This window comes from Anopheles moucheti, chromosome 2 (genome assembly GCF_943734755.1).
Source record: "Anopheles moucheti chromosome 2, idAnoMoucSN_F20_07, whole genome shotgun sequence".
In the NCBI taxonomy this organism is placed as follows: Eukaryota; Metazoa; Arthropoda; class Insecta; order Diptera; family Culicidae; genus Anopheles; species Anopheles moucheti.
The window spans coordinates 53704680-53727613 of NC_069140.1; the positions used below are offsets into that span (position 1 = coordinate 53704680).

The 22934-nt window shown below is 44.6% G+C and overlaps 1 protein-coding gene across 3 annotated transcripts; it reads left to right on the plus strand.

Moving 5' to 3' along the window:
- Positions 1 to 908: 908 nt before the first annotated feature.
- LOC128299478 (sodium/hydrogen exchanger 9B2) lies at positions 909 to 16386 on the plus strand. Of its 3 annotated transcripts, none has more exons than XM_053035461.1 (7): positions 909 to 1046; positions 12022 to 12334; positions 12872 to 13345; positions 14874 to 15049; positions 15141 to 15247; positions 15345 to 15650; positions 15736 to 16386. In XM_053035461.1, exons 2-7 carry the CDS (start codon positions 12147 to 12149, stop codon positions 16033 to 16035), a joined length of 1551 nt encoding a protein of 516 aa, XP_052891421.1. In that variant the 5' UTR covers positions 909 to 1046; positions 12022 to 12146; the 3' UTR covers positions 16036 to 16386. The 3 variants fall into 3 exon arrangements, with proteins under 3 accessions (XP_052891421.1, XP_052891422.1, XP_052891419.1); XM_053035462.1 differs by lacking the exon at positions 909 to 1046 and adding an exon at positions 1204 to 1301; XM_053035459.1 differs by lacking the exon at positions 909 to 1046 and adding an exon at positions 11485 to 11591.
- Positions 16387 to 22934: the final 6548 nt, after the last annotated feature.

A 22934-nucleotide genomic window follows, 5' to 3' on the forward strand; every position in this document is an offset into this window, starting at 1 on the left:
GATGACGTGCGTAGTACATCTCCACGAAGACGCGGGAAAAAGCGCTGGAGATAGATACTAGAACTGCACCAATTTAGACAATGTATTAAATATTTTACGCTTTAGGTACTTTATTTGTCTTTTGTTTTTGAATCATTACCATTTGAACTCTACGATCTGAGGTGGACATGTATTAATTGGTACCAATTAGGTCGATTTGACTTCGGTAGTTTTTGGCAAAGGATAGTTCCGCTCAACTCCACTTCAACTTCTGACCTCTATTCGTTACATTAGTGCTAAATAATGGCCATCAGGAAATGTGTTTCTGCTTTACCTTATTGATCATTAGAAAAAGTTCGCAATGCTAGTGAATTGTAAAACTCAAGACTGTTTATCAAGTTTTATACAGCAGAACTTGAGCAGTATCTCTATTTTCCTGCCTATCAATGTAGCAATTTACCGCACATTGCGTGGAGCAACTGAACCAATTGATTTATTGTCCTATCGTATAATCTGATAACATGTTATTGCCTATGTGATTTAAGGTAAAAGTCGATGTGAAATACTGGCACTAAATAACACTATCGGTGATGACAATTATTGGCAGTTTGGATTCCAATCTCGAGTGGACCTTGTCTACCATCCTGCATATTAGCACCATTCCATTGTTGGTAATTCTAGGCACAACAATATTGGACGCGGACTCACAGATAGGTTATGTGGCAGTTACGCGAAAAAGCAAACGTTCTCGTTATAAAAACAGGAAAAAATATTTTAGAGGTCAACCAAAAAATTACCACGAAAACGCATGAGGGAGACCCATAGTGAATTTTAAATTTCCACAGCGCCCTCTAGTGTTCGGTGCAGGCAACGTATTTGACAGCCGGTGTTTGTTTACTTTGCTTAATGCAATTAGCAATAAAAACATACCAAATGCAGCCGCAGGTGCTGCACATAAAATTGTGCCTAAATCTGTAAATTGATTGATTGTAAGTGATTGGAATAGTCAAAAGACAATTTGATGCAACTACCAAAGAAGGATTACTTGCGATTGTGTGGAGGTTAAGGTATGTATAACATCTCGATCAGTTGAAATTCTTTGCCTGATAACCTGATACCAAGTTTGGACCAAGTGTATGATTTTGTGCAAAACTGTTCACAATATTGTGTTTTCGTCTTTATTGTATTTGTATGCAATTATTTAAGTCTTGGGCTTTAATTTTAGGTTGATCCTCTACTGATCTTGTACGCGATTTCAGTTAATGCAAATTAATGGAAGGGAGATCGTTATTCATTATAAACGAACTATCACGGATCTATCCGTAAGTTAATCAACACAAACCTACAATAGGAAGTAAAGCAGAATATCGGCGGCATTGACCCTATTTTAAAATAGATAAACCTCCTGTTATACTCCTTCTTATCCAGTTTTACGATCAAGCAGTATCGCAGTGTAGTCGCTAAAAAAACATTTACTTAGCAAATAACGTTTACCGTTCCCCTTTTATAATAAAAATAAGCAGCAGCACACATGTTGAATAGCATCTGCTATCCGCTAAGCCCATGTTCCCACCGCCGGGCAAAAAGGCAATACTCTTCTGCCTTTCATCCATCCGCCTAACGAGCTCATTAAGTAGTTATTATTGACCCAACAAGATAACGATTAAACAGTTCATACCATTGCGTTCTTGGTTACAGCGGTGGCCACACGAAGTGGGTTTTAGGCGGCAACATACCTAGCGTTTTTACCAGGCTAAGATAATCACGATAATCACATAATTGTAACTACCAAGCGAAAGCTGATAACCGATCGAATGAATCGCACGCGAATAAAAGATTCATCAAACGGAATGCATTACGGAGCAACGGGCAGACCCGGAAGGGCGACAGAAAAGATAACAAGACTGATCCAAGCGAAGAACCAAACATACACTCCTTTCGGCGCCCTAACTATCGTTGACGGATCCAGATAAGACAGTACAGTATCTGGTAGCCTGGTGTCCCGACTAACTCATAAAACCGAGAAATTATTGCAAGTGGCCGGAGCGTCGGTGGAAGCGATAAATTTACGGTTGGAGTATGAATGCATTTTTGCGAATGCCAGCTGCTATCGGCGCCGTGTTGGCACTGACATGCGCTCGTTGTACCATACACCAGAAGCACAACAGTAAACAGAAGGATTTTACTTTCCTTTCGTTTATTAGGCGGTAGAAGATTTGCGCTTGTGGAAGCGCGTTGTACAATCGGAGCGGGGAAGCGATGGTGTATCACTGTCAAAGTACGCAACCATGCAGCAAAAGTTGCAGCTGGTGCATACCGCCTCCGTAATACTTATCGATAGAGGAGAGCACCGTGTCCTGCAAAGGGAAGCGGAAACCTTTTTGGAAAATCTTACTATTATGCTTTTGTAAGCATCTGACACGAACTTAGCATTTCGCGCGCGCGTGACACCCTGAGACCGGGGGCCATAAATTTAGGTTTAGCGTTACCACCTCAGTCGGTCGGTCGGTAGCGCACATTGTCTCTTTTTGTTTTCCGGCAGGATTTGGTGGCAGGTGAAAAATGGCGAAATTTAAGACACTCGCTAAAGGTGTTACCATTGGGCTCATTTTACCATTGGGAGATTGGGAGTCTTATGGCAACAAACACACACACACACACACACACACACACACACACATACGCGGCACGGACACTGCTTGCCGCGGAAGCAAATTTAGGCAGAAAAGCACCTGAAAGGAAATCCCGGATTCGCGAGAAGCTGACGCGTGAAGCTGACACTAATGTTACCGTGGGTTGCCACAAACACTGTGACATCCGATTTATGGCCGATGTCAAGGGAGCTGCATGTCACGCCAAGACCGGCAGTGACCATCATTGAAGCGATGGCTGTTGTTAGCGGTTTCTCCATCCTTACCTCTTGTTTCTAAACGTACAACGGTTTTATGATATTATATACCGTACTTTGCCGTATATAAGATATAAGAGATCCATTTTTAGGAAAAAAACGTTTTTTATTTATAAATAACTTTATGAATCGTGATGAAATTATGAAGTTTTGCATCACTCTGATCATACATTTTTCAATTTTTCAGCATAATCAGAGTTCAAAAATGGAATTGTCATCTGAGCCATCGATGGCTTTGGAGACAGTACACTATTTGAGTTTTGATTTGAATGATGATTTCTGTCTTGAGATTATTGCAAGACATTGATGATCCAGCTTGATAAACCGTGATAAAAGTCATACTCCTGTGAATAAGACACGCTCTATTCCTAATGGTCTAATTGAAGAATGGTTTATGTTGGCATTTTTTTTCATTTTTTCGAGACATTCTATTGAACCGACAACAGCAGAATCGGACGGACGGAATAACGAGAAAAGAAATAATTTTAAACGAATTGTGCCTCGTACAAAATTTAATAATAGCATCCAAAAGCAAGTTAATTCGGTGTATCGACTGAGAAGATCAGGAAGGATTTAAAAATGTTATTTCATCATTAGTAAATAATGTTCCTCCCTTACGGAGCACGCAAAACCTAATGGCCAATTGTATTATTTTCTGCATGATTTTTTTTTCGTACTTTCGCTTGATTCACCATTCCGAAGTGCATAAATCGTAACTTCTAATCGCTTCCCTCTGCGTTCGACCATTAAATGTATCCTTTGCTACGCGTTTTGAGGTACGCTCGATCGGTCGGCCGGATTATCAAGTTGGTCAACTTCCCATAGCCAAGCTAATGTGGTTTGACCCTTTTTTTTCCTCCTTGCACCACCGCTGCCTCATGGAAATGTGACCCAGTGTGAAGATTATGGTTGCACAACGAGTCCTTTTTTTTCTCGGGATGTCCATTAAGTAAAAGTGAAAGCGATGTGGCAAAATAGTACCGTCTTGCAGCCCCGTCCCTGCATGTGTGTGAGTGTGTGGGGGCGCGCGACGGTCGGGACACGTTCGTTGGATTATATTTTACTTTTATTCCCTCACTTAATTAATAATGATTGTCATCTTCTGCGGTAATTAAAGAAACCGGTACCGGAAATAGAGGAAACGGTTTCCATTGCAAGCGGGTGCGGGATTGGGGGTAGGTAGTACGTGCAGGGAAACGTGAATTCTGTCACCCATTCCGGGCGGTAGAGTATCGCCACCCGTTGCCACCGGTGGAAAGGCCACCGGGGACATTAAGTTGTCAGATGAATTCAAAGTTATCAGTGCATGTTGGGTCGGACCGAACGGACACACGACCGGTGCTTTGGGTGGGAAGATCTCTTTTTGGGTTGGTGCGCTGTCCCGGTGAACCTTTCTTCAAATTTCTCTTGCGGGCTTTCTTACGATTGTCAGTCAAAGTTTGCGGTACTGAGTAGAGTGTCCCGAGCTTCTTTTCGGTAGGTGGATAAAAAGTTAATGTTGGCTATTTTTATCTGGCAGGTCGAATCTGGTTGGGCCGGCGCCCACAACAAGGCGCTATCGCATGCCGAATGGTTTGGAGTACGGAAGCACAGGATGTACGGGACGGAAATGGGTGGCACCAAAACTGATGAATGTGTTCACCGATTGCGCAAACCCGTCCCCTCTTTTCCCGCCCATCCTGCCCTTACAGGGAAGATGTGGTGCTCGAGGGAAATGTTTCGCTCAAAACGGATCATCTCCGGGGAATTTTAAGGAAAGTTTATTGGTGTCGTCTGTGTTGGGCCACTGTACGATTTGGCCACGACCCAGCGCCGAAAAGGAAGACGATTCCTGTTCCGACTGGTGCCGGTGATGGATGATACCCGTAAATGATATCTCATCGTTTATCGCGGGTGGCGTAAAATGACCGGCACACACCGTACTTTCGGATGATGGCAGGGCTCGGTTTTTGTGGGGTGGTCGCACTGTCACCGTCGATCTATTTTAATCTGTGGTTTGTCATAATTTTGTTCGCGAAGGCAGAAAAATGGACCACTTGAAATGGGGTTCGAGTTCGACGGAAACGATCCGTATTCGTCAGCGGGGTCAGTAGGGGCCGTCTGCGAAATAGCACGGCCGCGTGGAGCAGCGTGGCAGTTTTTAATTAAACCGAGGTGCCCATTAGACTGGGCGATGGCTCTTGGAAAAGTGCACATTTGCGCTGCGCGATAGGGAATTGAAAAATGAATATTGACCGTACGAAGAAAAGCACTCATAAAGCATGGTAGCCGACGGGCAGTGAATTTTTCCTTTAACATGCTCTTGTTGCTGTGGATCAGCCACGCGGATATAACCAATGGACATCATAGCGACCCATTAGAACGGACGTGATCATCCTTTTTTTTCTTTCTTTCTTTGTTTATTTGTGTGTCGTTTCCTAACCGGACGTACGCTTCAAGTGCATTATTTATTTTCTATACACCCTTTCGCATGCTGGGTGGGGGAAAACCGGGTAAAACATAATTTCCGTTCCATTTTACGATTTCGACGTTAAACTTCACGAGCCGGACGGGTTATTTGGGTTTTTTTTTCTTCATTTTTATATACTGCCTCGGTCAGCTTCGGTCTCGTTCGTTGATCGATTGATAGAGGGTTGTTTTACGCAATCCCGGGCGTAAAGGGTCTATTAACCCATTTATGATGTATGTAGTGTTGATTTTTAGTACCCTTTTCCGGTAACCCTACTGTCGCCCTCCCTCTCTCTCTTGCTCACGGACAAACACTACGTGGGAAAACGGAGATGAAATCATGCCTAAAATCGACGCAGTGAAACGAAATTTCTAAACGATTTCTGTACTTTCGAGCGAAGCGTGTCACGTTTTACGTTACGGATGGTCACACGAAGGGACAGAGCGAGATTCGATCGGCAGTACATATTGGCTCCACTACGGTAGTAACCGTAGACCATAGTCCCTTTGGTAATCCAATTTATGAGCCGCTTGTAGCAGCATCGCTGGTAACGTGTTTCGTGCGCTGCGTTACGATCACTGAGACGAAATTAACGTTATAAATTGTTGTTATGGAAGGATCGGGATAAAAAAAAGGATGCAGAAAGAACGGGATGGCAATCATTAGCACCTTTTTCTGCCAAGACGAAAAGTGCAGAAATGTGTCAGTCGATCGTCTTCTTGGCTCGCTTGATCGATAAGACCGGTGGGTCAAGTGGCAGCGAAAGAACTGCCAGCCGGCCTTTCACTAGCCGGTAATTAATACTGCTGCAAACCGAAAATTGCCTGCCGGGAAAGCGACACCGTCGCCATGACATGCACGTGCAGGCCGGGAAATTTATAGCTTCCTTTCGGTGCCTTTGCGCGCAGCGGTGAAAAACTACACAGCCCCCAAAATGAAGGTAATGGAGAAAATTTGGCAAATTTAAAGGGAAAACTTCGTCGCGCGCGCTTTACACATTCATTTTGCACTGCATGCCCTTCCGTTTGGCACGGGATGGCACACCACACACCACGAACCGATACGGTATTCCGGGGGCACATGAAGTTTTCAGTGTAAATTTATCACTTTTAATGTGACACCGTCTTCCATTCGGCGGTGGTGTTGCCTTGGTTGGCCCGGCCATCCCATGCAAACCGGAAGAAACCGAGAAACGATGTGTCGCTAACTTGCGTTGGCCACACTATCGGCATCACCAGCAGCACCGAGTGGGTGTACCATTCTAATACCACGGCAAACTGATTGTGCCCCAGGTCCGCGCATCGGAGATCGTGTCTCTACCGTGCCGGGTGGTGCTCTAGGCTCGGGGGATTGTAGTAGGACATTTTGCTGCGAACAAAAAAAAAAAAGGACATAAACGACGGCAAAGCGGAAAAGCAAAACGTACCGCCCGAAAAGAGTAAAGGTGAAATGGCTGGCACGACGATGGCCGGTGTCGGAAAAGCATAAAAATGTTTCGCCAAAACGACGACACTCGTTGTGATAATTAAAATTAATTTTATGGAATGTTCTGTAACCTCCTCCGGTACACGTTTCTAGCTCGCAAGGGGTTGACGAAGAATTCCTCTGTGGTGTGTGTGTGTGTTTGATTTTTTTTGGTTTGGATGCCGATCTCCAAACGGTGCGAACTGTTGAAAGTCCAATCTTTTGGGTGCGCTAGCGCCAGTGTGGAGTTTCGGGTCGAAGAACAGAGCTGTTGGGAGGACAGTTCGCTGGTGGAAGTTTACATGGGTAGAGCAGTTGCCTACATTTCAAAACTTTTCGCCTAATGGTTGACCTCCGCACCTCCGTTGTACGTTGTACATTCGGTGGCCGGCTTTTGGTAGTAGGTGCTTGGTGTGCCACACGTTCAATTCATTAGCTTTCGCCGGTGTTGCTGTTACGGGTCTGCCTTACTCACGACGGGAAGCGCACCGTTCGACGAAGCTGACAAAGTTCGTTTGTGGTGGTCAAAATCCAACCCGGTGCAGTGGCTTCTTCTACGATATATTATTCCGTGTTGGTTGATGTTGTTTTATTGTGCGTTCGCATCATAGACTGCTCACATTCAACGAGAGAAGAATTTTATATTATGTTGAGAGACACGTTATTACGGCCCGGTGCTGTATTGGAATTTGGTAGCCGGTCTTCACACGACAGGACCGGTCCAAAATCTCATCCGAATCATTCATCCGTACGCAGGACTGACTACCTGGCTACGAGTAAATAGAGGCAAAGAACCTGCCACTAGACCTCTTGAGGTTGTTGTGTCAAGAGTGTCTATCTCAAGGAGTGTCTTAGAATAAATTTTAGATATATTTTTGCCATAGAGTATTGAAAAAATGTTGTATGTTATAGACGCACCACAGGTAGATTTTTAAAAACTATAATAAATTAGTTACATTAATAAAACGTAAGTACCGTATTTTAGCGTGTATAACGACTCCCCGTGTATAACGACCCCCCAAAAGAGTTATCCAAGATTTTTTGGAAAAAAGATTGTTTTTCTTTTTTTAAACAATTGTAATAATTTAATGTTACGATTAATTTTGAACATTATTATTCATTATACTCTTCCACATCGTCCACACTGGTGTTTTCAAACACTTTTTCATTGTCGCAATCCCCGTCATCACTATCTTCCTAAATTGTATCATCTTCAATGCCATCAAGATTGTCACCGATTACGTATTTTTAAAAGGTTTTGACGAAAATCGCTTCGTCCCCATTGACCCATTGGCATATCTCTGGAATGGTGCGTTTTTTTAATTCTTCCTGCAGGAGTCAGATTCGAATCAGTTCCTTGTATCAAACCCTTGAGCGGTTTGATGAGGTTGACGTTCAGTGGTTGCAGATGACTGGTTAGATCTCCCCAGAAGACCCCTTTTAGAAGCGTTACGCTTTGAGCAGCATTTTGTTTAACTTCTGCTGGTAGATGGCCTCTAAATGCATCAGGTACAAGCATTGCTGGTTTATCATAAGAGCCCCAGGCCTCTTGTTCCATACATTTTGAAACCACAGATACATTCCAGTCTTATCCAGATCCATCCTTTTTCTTCAACAAATCGACCGTTAATCCATAAAGCTAGAACGGAAGAGTTACTACCCTTATATATCGACTCCCTTAATTTGACTTTGGTCATTTTTGATCTAAAAGGGGGTCGTTATATATGCTAAAATACAGTAGGCCGTACAAACTCTTTTATTGTAATTATGAATAGAAGATTTAAAAAAATGCTAAGGAAAATGTTACGATTTTTTTTCCGACGGGTCCTGTAAACCTAGTGTTAAACGTCTAAAATCAATATCGGTGTAATCTCAAAACCTCGGATGTTCGATATCAATTTCGTCGATGAGTCGAACGAACGAACCAGAATTCCTCACGAGAAGCCAGCGTACCGCCAGCCACCAAGGCAATGTAACGCTACGGACGGGTATGGCGCTGTGGGCAAAAGTTTCGGTGCAAATTGTAAAAGTTTTGCGCTCGCTTCCATTGGACGGAAATTGATGGACTTACGATGCATGTGTAACACCCACCGGCGAAACGAGAGGCTGCCCCGAGAGCCGTTCGATAATATTATCAAAACAAGAAGTCGTCCGTAATTTCTTAAGAAGGAGACGGATACGAATGAGCATGTGTGCCTTGGCAAGTGCTCGGCATAGCAGCAGGAACCATAATTGAAATCCAATCAATCCGACAAATTCGATGGCCATCTCATTCGGTACACTCGGATAGATTGGCCGGTTTGGCGGCATCACCGGTGGATGTCCGGTGAAGATAATCGTCGTAATCGCATGAAACACACTTGAAATTCTTCTCGAGAATCAAATTGACTGTATGAATCGCTCGTCATAAATATGATGAAACCAAACTATCCACGTTCTTCAATCCACCCCCAGCTGGTTGCTAGAGGTTAGAAGCATCCCAGTGCGCGTCATGCAGCGAGAAGAGCAAGATAGAACGGTGTGGACCCCGTGATAGTCCACAGCAGTTGTTGCTTGTACCGTGCAGTGGCAAGTTTTGGGGAACGTTTGCGTGCGGAACCCCTTTATTCCGGGCCGGATTTGTGATGTTTGTGCTGGCAGGGTGGAAGGGTGGAAGAAAAGTTTTCCAAAATCCCTCCCAAAACCAAACCCCGGAGCCTTCGTTTGTGTGGGTTTTAGTATGCACGTTGGTGTGCCATCTCTATCGATTCATGCCTGCGGACTGATTTCCGCACCGGTGCAAAGCATCGGAACGGTTTGGTCGAACATAAGTATTTCCATTCATACAAACTTAATAAGAACCGGATCAAAGCTTCTCATATTTTGTGTTGAAATTGTACACACGTCCGGCTCGGTGCAGAACTGTGGAGGAAGTTCCTGTACGGCAATTTTATGCATCATTCAAATCGAAGACAGACGGAACAGGAGGCGCAAGCGGCGGGAACCGGAAGGGGAACATGTATGTGTACGAAAACGGAAATGCAAAAGCTGGAAATTGATGCAGCAGAAACAACCAGACAGGCAGACGAGGGGGGGGGGGGGGGGGGGGGTACAATGGCACGAACACAGGAGAAGGAATAAAAGTACCAAAAATATTCCAAAAACACAAACTCAACGGTAAAACTATCTCCCGTTTGTCCAACCGCACCCTCTATACGTCTAACGACTGCACGATCCACCTACCATGCCACCATTATCATCGGCATCATCATCGCCATCATCATCATCATTGGGGATCGACAGCCCTACAAACACATACACATCTGCAGCGAGGTCTACCGGAAGAAGCGCAAATTTCCGGGTTTCCCTGAGGTTTGTTCCGGTATCACGTTTGCATATATGTAGGCTGCAGCTCTGTGGGTGTTTTCCAAGGTGGAACACGTGAACCTGTGTCTCTTTCATTCCTTCACTATTTGCCCAGCCGTTTTTCGCTCCATTTTGCTCCGGTTCATACATGTATGCATTGAGTCCTTTCCAAAGCTGGCGTTACGGTCCCAGGTAAAACTTGTCCTCGGTTAGTTCACCAACCACACCGCATGCCGATCACCTATCTCTACGCTGACCACACACCTTTCCGGTCCGGTTGACCACCGTCGTGTGGGAGCGGAGTGAAAGCACTTCAAAATTGTCCTGGCGCGCGTCCCCCACCCTGCATCTCCGGGAGGTGAAGCTTTTAAGTTCGGACAGGTTGTTTTGTTATGTGTGTAACATCACCAAATTCTATAAGACGATTAGAATGGATCCAGGGCATGCAGACGGCGCCTGGCAATAATTCGTCCCAAAGATTGGGCAGGTCCATTCATCAGCTGCCGTTGGGCTTCGGTTATTTTCACTCTTCTCGCCGTAGCCCTTCCCCTATGCTCCGGTAAATAAGCATGCAAAACCCCTTCGAGTGGGAATGCGTCGGGTGGTATGATTTCCGAATGTTTTCAGGTTTTTGCTGCAAGTTGCAAGCAAATTACCCCCCTGCATTTGTGTAATTGGGTACCATGTCTAGCGGAAGAATGATGCAGGACTACTGCAGAACGTGCATTTGCATTCTTCGCTTATTGATAGCTGCTGTACTCCATTCTCCAGGGACACCACATACATTCGGTCCGATCTGCCTGATCGGTTTAGACTGGGTGTACTGCAAGGGGATCTGATAATTCTCAGACATTTAACCATTTTTCAATCAAACATTGCCTAATTCACTGGAAAAGCCTAACCGGAAGCAACATTTACATTCATCATATAGCAATTGGTGCCGTACGCGGCTCTGTAGTTAAGAATTGTCCGATTCGTTCCATTGCTTCAAGATAGTCCAAATATTTGCAGACTACAAAGCCAAAGGTTGTAAACGAGACGATGCTAGCCAAGCCAGAGCACCAATAGGTACATAGTTTTTTCTCGAATCGGTACCATCTAGAAAATTTGAGGTAATGGATACTACTGTCGGTGTAACGCATCGTCTAGTAAACAGTAGATAAAAAGATAAAAGTAATTAAATGGTCCCATATCAAGAGAACAGTTCGTATAAAAGGAACTCACCCGGTATGTGGCCGCTTTTCTTTCGGCAAGGCCGTCCTCGGCTCGGTTTCAGAGGATTATGCGAGCAAAGTCGGTGTGCGGTGTGCGTAGTGAACAACCCAACACACAGTTTGTCTTCACATGTCTGTGGGCTCTAGATCGGTTGACAACGTGAGCTCAACAAGATTGTGAAGCGCCAGCTTGAAGATTATTCGATGCCGCATCCATTGACTCCACCGAGAAGTAAGTACTGTACCGAGTACTACGGAGATGCTACAAAACAAACCGAACCGGGTGCGATGGCGATAGAGCTGTCTGTCGTCTCACAATTAATCAGTCATAATTGATAACGTCAACCACGGTGGTTCGGGAGACGGTCACGACGAGCGTCTGGCAGTGATGATTAGATGCCCGGCAAGCATTCACCCTGTGGGTAATATCAGTGCCAGTCCTCCTCATCAGCTGGACAGTGATTTCATGTGGCGCGTGTCAGTGTATGGCAGCAAATCCGCGGCGTATTTTCGACACAATGGAAGGAAAATGTAATGTGGGGTAGCTTCAATTGAAGCACCGTTTTGGGGCCAAATTGTGAACGTGCATCCTTACGCGCGAACGTGACGAATGGCTACCGCTCTAATCGCTTATTGCATCTTTCATCTCAATACACCCTCAGTTTACATCACATCCGTGGAGGAAGGCACCGTGGAAGATACGCGCAAGGACGGTGGGTCGGTAGCGGCAGTCGAGCAACTGAACAGTGGTGCATCATCGGGAGTGATTCCGTCGATTGACTTGGCCATGGCATTAAGCAAACAACAAATCTTGAACACAGCGAGCAACGATGGTGCGCTGCCTCTGACCAGCGTTAGTGACAGCGAATGGCATCCGGTGCGGGCAGTCTCCGGAGATGGTGGCGGGAATGGAGTGCCCCAGCTGTACACGCGCCCTGTCAGTGAGGCGACGCCGATTCCATCGATAGCTCGCAAGTATATCATGATGATTTGGATATGATAAACGATCTTGTCTATTTGTAGTGATATTTGCCAGGAGGAAAAGTCGGCGTAAAGGAGAGCCCGGAGAAAGAACTGTGGACATACGATAGGGTTTGATTTAGATGTGACGCAAACGGATAGGTAACCGTGCCAAGAGCTAGACTGTATGATCAATGCCAATTAGACGGACGTAGCATCTCCCACTAATGTATACTTTAAACAGTACTAGAGCAGGAGAAGAAATGTTTAACAAATCCATTAGAATATTTGATGATATCACTTGTAATTTGCGACCTACTTAACTCGGCGTTTGGTGTCCACTTGGGAGCCCTTGCTTAGTATTCAAATTGTGAAGAATAGTGAATGTAACAACAGCACAGTCTAAGACGTATCGATCGAGCGCAATGTTTGGTGAATGTTTGGCTAAAGCTGGGAGCGCGTATTCCCGCCAGCAAATGAAATTGTTTAGGTGAAATCGAGCGTGATGTATTGCACACTTACCGTCGGTTTCTTCCTTCTTTCTTTCCTCAGATGTCCCGCGTTGGAGCGTAACTGGCCCATCACGTCGCAACCGGTCGCATTGTTGATCGTATTTGGCCTTCTGTGGGCCGTAGCGTACGCCATCCTACCGACCGAACTGTCCCATCCTGCCGGCGGCCTGATGCGACTCGTGTTTCTGTTCGTCGGTGCCCAGGCCTGCGGCATTCTCGTTTCGCTCACCGGACTACCGGACATGCTCGGTATGCTGTTTTGGGGCGTACTGTACGCCAACGTAGGCTGGGCCGACTTTACCGGATACGAGCGGGTCGAGGTGTTTCTGCGCGAGATGGCGCTCGTCAACATAATGCTGCTGGCCGGGCTGGGGCTGGACTACACCGCCCTACGGAGTCTGTTTCGCTTCATCATGCAGCTCACACTGGTGCCGACCGTGGCAGAGGTTGTGGCCGTCACGGTGCTTTCACATTACCTTCTCGCTTTACCGTGGCTTTGGGGTGTTTTGCTCGGGTAAGTGTGCTACCCGGTCGAAGGTCTGTTGTTGTTGTTTTGCCTGATATTACAAACGTGTCAGCGACCTGGGGGAGGTGGGAATTAAATCCTTTAATTTGGTTTTAAACGTGCCACCTATCCCGGGGCGGTGAAATGGGCGGGCAGCGCAATGTGGCGGCGTTAGGTGCGGATGTACAATGCCACCGGCTAATGGAAGTTGCAATGCACTAAAAGCCACATAAAAGAACTTCCCACAATGGTCCTTCTTCGAAAGTGTACGGCACCTCTTATCCGGGCACCGCCGGGGGGGCGCTTGGTCCCGTTCAGATTACGTCACGCCAAGCTTCAGTGTTCCATTTCATCCATTCCGCCGGAAGCGACCCGGCATCATTGAAAGGTCCGCTACCCATGAGGCCACGGAGAAGAGGAAAATGGTTCAGGAACAAACTGAGCGCGCCCACTGTATAGAGGGTAGCGATGGCAAAAAAAGAATTTTCTAACCCATGGAAATGGTTCTCGGTGTGTGCTAAAGGATTCGTGAAACATTTTCATCCCCCCCCCCACCCCGTCCCAGCTCCTGGAAGGCCGAGAAGAAAGTAATGCATTACAACACATAACAACAAAAAATCACTCAAGAACATAACGCGTTTTTGAAGGGTGCGCGGACGAAATGGATCGGTTTGGATGCAGCGGTTAGTGGACAATAGGACGCGGGGCGGACAAAATAGAAAATCTTTAACGGGAAAATGAACGGGAGAAAAAAAAAACACCAACCCATGGTTACGGTTCATTATTACGCCATTGCGAACGGGGGCCCTAAATGGATTGCTGCAATTGCTTCCCCGGTGCCATCGCTTCCTCCTGTTCCTGTCGCTCAAGCGTTGGATCATCGCCAAACCCAATTCCCGGGGATAAATCTGTACACGGGTGGGTGCCTGTGTGTGTGTGTGTGCGTCCGCGTGGTTGATGAAAATCAATTTCATTCCACTCGATGAAAGAGCAGAAAGGAAGAATAAACCCCAGCGGCCTGAATGGAAGCCGTCATTTGCAGCATCCCGCCGATGCAGTATTGCAGAATTTCCTTCTTTCTTCCTGCCACGCTTGCCAAGGATTGTCTTTTCGTCACTTTTTCTTCCCACTTTGTGGTGGGGTGGGTTCTTTTTTTGTTGGTGCGATGATTTGAGTGGCGGAATAAATCCTTTTCTGTTCTGAGTTCTTTGATAGAGTGGTTTACTTCGGTGCAAGGGCCAACCATCTTAGGCCACCGAATCATCATCGTGTTTTTTAATGGGTTTACACCAGTGAATCCCACCCATCATTCAGGGCGGTTAGTGCAGTTTTGTGTGTGACCTTCCCAGCAGTGCGGCTGTTGCATGCGATGGTTGCAAATCCTCTCGGGAACTGAGTGAAAAACGACTCATCCAGTAGGAAAGTGCACTCTAGGGCGCCGAAGACGAAGACGGAGTAGAGCATAAAAATGGAGCGCATAGTGATAAAACTGTGGTGAAATTTAAAATTTTCCCTACCATTGCCATTCACATTGCAGCCTGGTCGTAACTGCCATCTCGCCGAACGTCGTCGTTACCGTGCTGCTGCGGCTGAAGGAGGAACGACTCGGCCTGAATAAAGGAATTCACACATTAATCATCGCCATGACAAGCTGTAATGATGTTCTGGCAATTTTCCTGTTCGGCGTCATTCTGGGTGTGATATTTTCCACCGGTAAGCGGTTACCAGTGCGCAGTTGAATCGCGGGTCTCCGTTCACTAACACGTAGGTGTGGGTTGCGCCTTGTTCGCACATTCTTTCCCAGGCGATCTCACCAGCCAGATCCTGCAGGGACCGATCGGTATCGTAATTGGGCTCGTCTACGGGAGTCTGTGCGGTCTGGCGCTGCTGTACGTGCCCTCTTATCACGCGGTAAGCAGTCAGCGGTCTGTCATGACACGTCGCTTGATGTTAAAATTTTAATTACAACCACTCGCACATTCGCCACTCCACATTCCGTCTCCGCCAGAAATACACCAACGGGTTGCGGTTTGCAATGACTGCCCTGGCCGGTACGCTGTCGGTGGTGGGAAGCAAAAAGGTGGGCTACCCTTCGGCAGGTGCGCTCGGTTGCATCGTGACGGCGTTTGTTGCCGGCACGGGATGGCGCAAACGGCCCCCGACTGAGTGCAACGAGGTGAGCATGTATTTGGATCTGCTGTGGAAATTTCTGAAGCCGGTATCGTTTTCCTTGATCGGGAAAGAGGTGAACTTTTCGGTGCTGGAAGGCGAAACGGTCCTGTACGGTGCGATCACGCTGCTTGCGGCGGTGCTGGTAATTATAATTGCGGCGATATTTTGCGGCCCCAACTGCAATCTGCATTCGATCTCATGACTGACATTTTTACGTTGCGTTACAGCTGCGATTGGGTTTCTCCTATCTTTCTGCGATGGGCAGTGAGCTAAACTGGAAGGAAAAGGCGTACGTCACGCTATCGGGGTTTCCCAAGGCTACCGTGCAAGCTGCGCTGGGACCGGCCGCTCTGGATCTTGCCCGTAGTCTAAATGCAACGGAGGAGTACGCGCGGGCACAAACCGTACTGATCGTAACGGTGCTGGCAATTATTCTGACTGCTCCGCTTGGTGCGTTACTGATGATCAAGTTGGCTCCGCGCTGGTTAAAACGATCAACGGATGACCGGACGGACCAATACCAATAAGAAACACGAAAGCACGCAGGAAGTACTTAATGTGTGAATACTTACTTGAAACTTGGTACTTTATTACTTAATTAGTATAAAAGAGCTTTACGAGCCTTAAGCAACTGGACAACATGTTTAATTGTACGTCCCATTTTCTTCTTAATGTATGTTACTTATATAAATAGAATCCTAAAAAAACCTATCAATCCAGCTACTTAAACCATCGAACCAAAAATGTTAATGAAAATAATATTTTAATAAAAATGGTATGGTTGACATAATAAGGAGAATACGGTTGGCAGAGTTCGGTGTGCAATGTGTATCCTTCCTGCCAAGATCTATAGGAAAGCAATAAAACGCTCACCGTCAAGTGGAATGTATAATTTCTTACCGCAGCGAAAATGATTTGAATTTTTCTTGCTGCTGCAAACTATAAAACTATAAATCAATGTGAAAATTCCTGCGACTGTGAGTTGTGCACCGAGTAGGTAAGTTTTTGAATGAACGGAACCGCTTAGCTGTGGTAAGTTTTCCAACCGTCACACCGTCACTGGCGACGGTTTGCACTCATGCGGATGATAGCCACCGCTGGGTTTCCGCAGGCAAATCAGAGCTTAACTTACCCACAATCGGCTTGCGTTTGCGCCGCCACGTCGTTATGGATCTTTTGGAAAAGTTTTGCAAAGCAAAGTTTCCCGTTCTTCCATCATCTTCTTGCTTTCGGTTTTGTGTGTGTGTTTTTTTTTATTTTATGGTGAGAGACTTTTTTTTTTGGTAGTCGCATGATTCCTCCATCTAACCCTGGGGACAGCTTGTTCAATCGGCCTGCTTTAAAATTGCGCCAAACCAACTAACGACGCCGACACTCACATTTCGTCGGTTTTTCGCCAACGGTTATAAAATTGTTGAACCGTTTGGACGCGATTCATTTCTTGCTGCCCTGCTCTTAACTTCACGCTGAAAACTAGCAGAGCCAAGAATAAAAAGTATTCTTTGAGCGTAGCAAACTTTTCGAAACATGGCAAATCGTTAAATGGTTCCGTATTTGGTTCCATGTTTTCTTGCTTGTTTGTTACTTGTGATGTATAAGAAAGTTTAGAAAATGCACAATTTGCCAAACTGATAATGGTGTTTTGTTGGGAACTTATTAAAAACACGCCGTTAATTTATTGGTAACAGTTAAGTTAGTTAAGGGTTACATTAAAGGCAATACAGTAATAATCTTTATAGTATCTTCTGCTCGATGGATCGGGGATGAAATGGCATCTGGACCTTGATTTCAGAAAACAAGATTGGCTATGTATAGTCCTACTTAGTAAAATGAAAGTATATGAAAGTATCTGTACCAGATGATTTAAACAGATCATAATCGAATTGTACATTTAATTTATATCTAATGTGTTTATTGTGATTCGTCAATTATTCTCAATATAAATTCTGCTCATGACCTTTAATTAACGAAAGCTGCTTTCTAGCGAGATTTATTAAAGTGCTTGTTAGTAGCATGATGAGTGGATCGATCTAAATGAACCTAGTTGCAAAAAATAATTAAACTGCATTGTAATGTTGATGTTTGTGCTTCGTGATTGAATGTAAATGAATTGTTTGCTTTGTGATTGTGATTGCAGAAACTCAGCAGTGCATGCATCCGTACAACGATTATGTGCTATGGGGATGAATATTAACTCGTTTTCATCATTCATATTAGTACACAAAACAAATGTGCTTTATTCAAAAGCACCATTTCTCGAATTCCATCAAACTCTACTTTAATCGATATGGCAAAAAAGAAATTGTTTTTATACTCTTCTTCTGCATAAACTATTTTGTTGCAACATATTTAGTGGAAATAGTCGTAAGTGGGTAGATTGAATTTTATCTTTTAAGCCTAAACTATAATCAGTCTTTTCCCGAGTAACGCGCAGCAAAAGCGTGCCAGAAAAAAGACGCTTAACTCGTGTTCCCTTTATAATATCGTTTATATTTTGTATTTAGAGACCGATTTCTTCTTTTCTCGTTACGAAGCACATAGATAATTGATATTTTTACGTTTATTTCGACAATTGCAGTACGTTTCTATCAAAATTTGTGATTATATCATTAAAATGTACCGTGTTTTTGGAAAAAATGGCCCAAAGTTTGACTAATAAAAAAAAATCCACAAGCAAAATAAAACTAACTGTCAAAATTTTATGATTCACTTATGGCAAATTGGAGTAACTCGTGTATCGCGTAACTCGGAAAATGGCTGTACTCAGTGGATCTTTTATTCATTGCTACAAAGCAAGCGGTGTCTTATTGAGTGTGATAGCAACAACACCAAAAAAATCCCTTTTAACGACCCATGTTAAGCTATGGTGACGCGGTTTAAAGCATACATTTGATTACGGCAAAGCACACGTGCCAATAGAGTAGACGAGATAAAGCTTATTGCTATATATGATCTGATAAGCATGCACCCAATGTTACAGAGTGCGAACCGCTTAGTTTCATTTTATCGGGCAAGACGATAAACAAACAAATCGTCCCGAGCAGATGGTTAAAAGCGATCCGAAAAGAGTGTGGTACTGCTTAAAGTACTCTAGACACGGTCAAGGGATGATAAATAACAACAGTTTATTCGGTACCACCGAAACCGAAACCCCAGCACCTGGGGGGGTGAGTGAAGGAAGGGTGAAGAAAAAAGACCATAGATAAAAAGAAATTCTCCGAGCGTTTTGTGTCAGTTTCCCACCACCGGCACCCGGTCCCGGTCCAGGCGTTCTCTCCAGGCCCATCACCGTTCTGGCTATGCTGGACATAACTCTGTGAAAGCACGCAAATGGTGCCTGCAACCCGACCACCGAGTGTACAATGAGAGAAACAAATCCCAGACACATAAACTTTTGAACCAAATCCAATTTGCGGATATGCGAGAACAAGTTTTCCCATTCTCGCAGCGCAGCCCACCCAACCCCGCGTTTTCCCGGCCAATGATCGGGACTCATAACCTGGCACCGGGAAGACGGGCGCATCGCGGTGCGGTGGTCAGACGACACCGACGGATGGTAATGTTGTGTCTTGCAGCATATGGGACTTCTCCGTGCGGGCCAGAGCTGATCCGACGTACCGGATTCAGTTTGTGGGTTTCGTGCGGTGACCACCACGGTGGGGACGTTGGTCATCATTTAGGATTTCTACGGTCACTGGTGGTATTCGCCGTCGGTGAATATGCATAACGATGTCAGCAGGTTCTTAAAGTGGCAAAAGAAACACGCCCGTGTCGTGTTGTAGTACCTTCGCATCTCATATCCTTCCCGAAAAGGGAAAAACTCGGGCGGGTGGATCGGTGTGTGAGGGCAGAAGACGCGCGGCATAAACCAAGGGAATTGTTGAGTATGATACGGAACAGGGTCGGGCAGATGGTGATGGGAAGGAAGGCGAGTGGAAGAAAAGGGAGAATTTGGACTGTTTCTGGGAACGCGCACGTGCACAGAACCGAAACGGTCATTTTGAACACACCGGAAACCACCTGCACTGGGACGTGTGAACGGACCAACCGCAGTCCGGCCCTGGTACAATGTTCGACTACGACTGGGACAAACGTGTGGGGTATCCACCAAAGGGACGTGATTTTGATCACGGAATCCGCTCAAACCGAACTTCAAACCAAACTCTGGACAACGGTACGGTGGTTCCGTGTGATGGTGCGTCCAACCAAAAGGTGACCAAAAGGTAGCTAAGGTTATCTTCAATCGAAAACTATGCACACAAATTGAAAATTGAAGAATCAACGCCACCATTTCCCAGCCCGAGCTCAAATCGGCAGAATAATGTAATCAGAAATTGAAGTGTGATCATTAAGTAAAGTAGTAGAAATAATTAAAAAGGCGCTTAAAATTAGTTGCTTTATGTGTAAAATGTGAGACTAAATTTATTATAATTATTATAAAAATTATTCATTTGGAAGGATTCTTATGGTTATCGAGATTGCTTAATTAGACTATGAATTCAAATGTATTGATTTAGCTCCATATTTGTCCTGTAGGGTTTGATAGATTTAACAGGTGGGCTGATAATTGTTTGGCCTAACACATGTATCGTGCCAGAAGATTTTTATCCATATCATATTTCGTTTGTACCAACCTTCAAACGTCCAAATTTGACAGCTCTCGGACAATAGAACATAGTAGGCTAGAGCATTTTGTGTGACGCAACTTTTGAGCTTTGAGTAATCATGGAAAGGAAGGAATTTCGCGTGTTGATAAAGTATTGGTTTTTGAAGGGAAAAAATACAGTCGAAGCGTAAAATTGGTTTGATGAAGAGTCTTCGGACTCTGCTCTACCAAAATCAACCATCAGATATTGGAATGCTAAATTTGAAAGTGGTAAAATGAGCCCTAAGGACGGTGAACACAGTGAAAGCCCAAAAGAGGTGGTTACAGAAGAAAACATTAAACAAATTCGCGAAATTATTAAGAACACCCATAATGTGAAGCTGATCGAGATAGCTGACACCCTATAAATGTCTAAGGAACGTGTTGGACATATCGTTCACGAGTATTTGGATATGTGAAAGCTCTGTGCAAAATGGCTACCGTCACGAGCTCACATTTGACCAAAACCAACAACGAGTTGTTGTTTCGTAGCAGTATTTGGAGCTGTTTAAGCGAAATAAATCAGAGTTTTTGCGTCACTATGTTACCCTGGATGAGTCTTGGCTTCTTCACGTCACTCCAAAGTCCAATAGAAAGTCACGCGAGGAACCTGCTCCAAAACGGGGAAAACGCAACAATCAGTTGGCAAGGTCATGGCGTCAGTTTTTTGCGATTCGCAAGGAATAATCTTCATCGACTATCTTGAGGAAGGAAAAACCATTAACAGCGACTATTACATCAAATTTTTGGAGCGATTGAAGGACGAAATCGCCAAAAAACGGCCGCATTTGAAGAAAAAAAAGTTTTGTTTCGTCAAGACAACGCACCGTGCCACAAATCAGTGAAAACAATGGCAAAAATTCATGAATTAGGCCACGAAATTCTTCGCCACCCACCGTACTTTGTAGATCTGGCTCCCAGTGACTAACTCCATTTCTCAGACCCCAAAAGGATGTCCTCTGAGAAGAAATTTTCTTCGGATGAAGACGTGATCGCCGAAACAACGGTCTTTTTGAGGCAAGGGGCAAATACTACTACAAAAAGGGTATCGAAAAATTTTAAGACCGCTAAAATCGATGTATCGCCCTTGAAGGGACGTATGTTGAATACAAAAAAAAATTTGGCCAAAAAAAAGTGTTTTACTGTCATAGGCCAAACAATTATCAGCCCACCTGTTATAACGAAAAATTAAATATTTAAAACATATTCTAGTTAATGCTAGGTTCTGCACCGAGTATGTAAATATGAAAAACTGTAGTTGTAGGGAAGATGTATGTAGTTCAAATACCCAATCAATTCAAATCAACGTAATCAACACTTTGTTTTCAATACGAAAGGTTTTCAAAATCATGTAGAAATTAAGGAACATAGTGTTCTACTTCTGCCGGACGGTAAACCCGACCAGCCACCTAGCATACCGCATTAAAAGTGGAGGTAGAAATTAGTTAATAAATTTAGAAGCAAATCGTAACATGTGTCAATATAATTTCAGCCCACAATTTATCTGAACAGTCGGTTTGAATAAGTCGTCTATCCTTTCCTAGCAAGAAATGATTACTATATAGCTGATTGGAGGACGTAGGAGAACTTCATCTAATGATGGCTTACTCGAAAAATAGATATTGTAAGAATTTTAAATTGCAGAATTGACAAATCACAATTGTGATAAGCTAAGAGCTTTACTTAAGACTTAAGTAAGAGTAAAATAGTATATAACTTACTGCCTGCGAATTAAAACAGCATTGAGTCTGCTTGATATTAAACTGTTAAGCAATTCCAGGGGTACAGAAGTGTTGTTAAGTGCCTACAAAGTATTCACCCTAATATACCAAGATCGACTTGTCCTCCAGCCTCGATTGAGATTAAGAGAATGCTCAGAAGTTCTGAAAGCCTTATAGAAGAAGCAGTCTGATGAAAGTTAAACGTCAATATGTAGAAAGCAGATAAACACCATGGAAGAGAATTTATGCATTAAAATAATGTTTCTCTCTTTCCTGTAGATATTTCTACTTCACTAAGGTTATTCAAAAATAGCCAGTAGTGCATCTGATGGTGATCCGGTTTTACTCGACAGGACCGACTGAAGGAGAATCCCGTACGCCGGATTGACTGTCCAACTACGGGTCAACGGGTAAGTGAACCATCGACCGTTTGAGACTGTTGTATCACTAAAGAAAAAGAACTTTACGCGATAATACAGACAGGGCACCAAAGCAGTGAAATCATAATAAAGTTATTAAAACAATTTTACAATTAATACAAACCAATGCGACGGAAGGAGATTTTGCTGAAAATAAGTGATTGTTGCTTTATTTCAAAATCAGGACTCGTCACTGGGGACCGACATCCGACCAGCTGTAGCTGCCAGGAACCGGTTCATCCCATCAAAATAAAACTGAACAGTTCCGGACCAAGGGGACCATACCACGGCCTCAAAGGTTGAGACGGTGAGTATCGTTGAGAGTTTGCGCCACCCAACAACCAGCAACGCGCAGATAGGGGAATAATGATGATGGGAAAAGTTTTGCACCAGTCCCTAAAGATTCCGAACACATTCGCTCTCTCCTTCTCGACCACACGCAACCAATCGGTTGCACCATGATTGGGTTGAGAAGGGCTGTCCGGATAACTTCGGTCCTGGGCGTTAAAGTAAGACGGTTCGACATTCGACGCGTGGGGGAAACTGGGGAGAGATTTGCTGTCAGCTCAAACATAAATAACTCCATCACTCACTGGCGGACACCCGCAAGGACGCAAAAGGGTTACTTGGATTTGATTGCA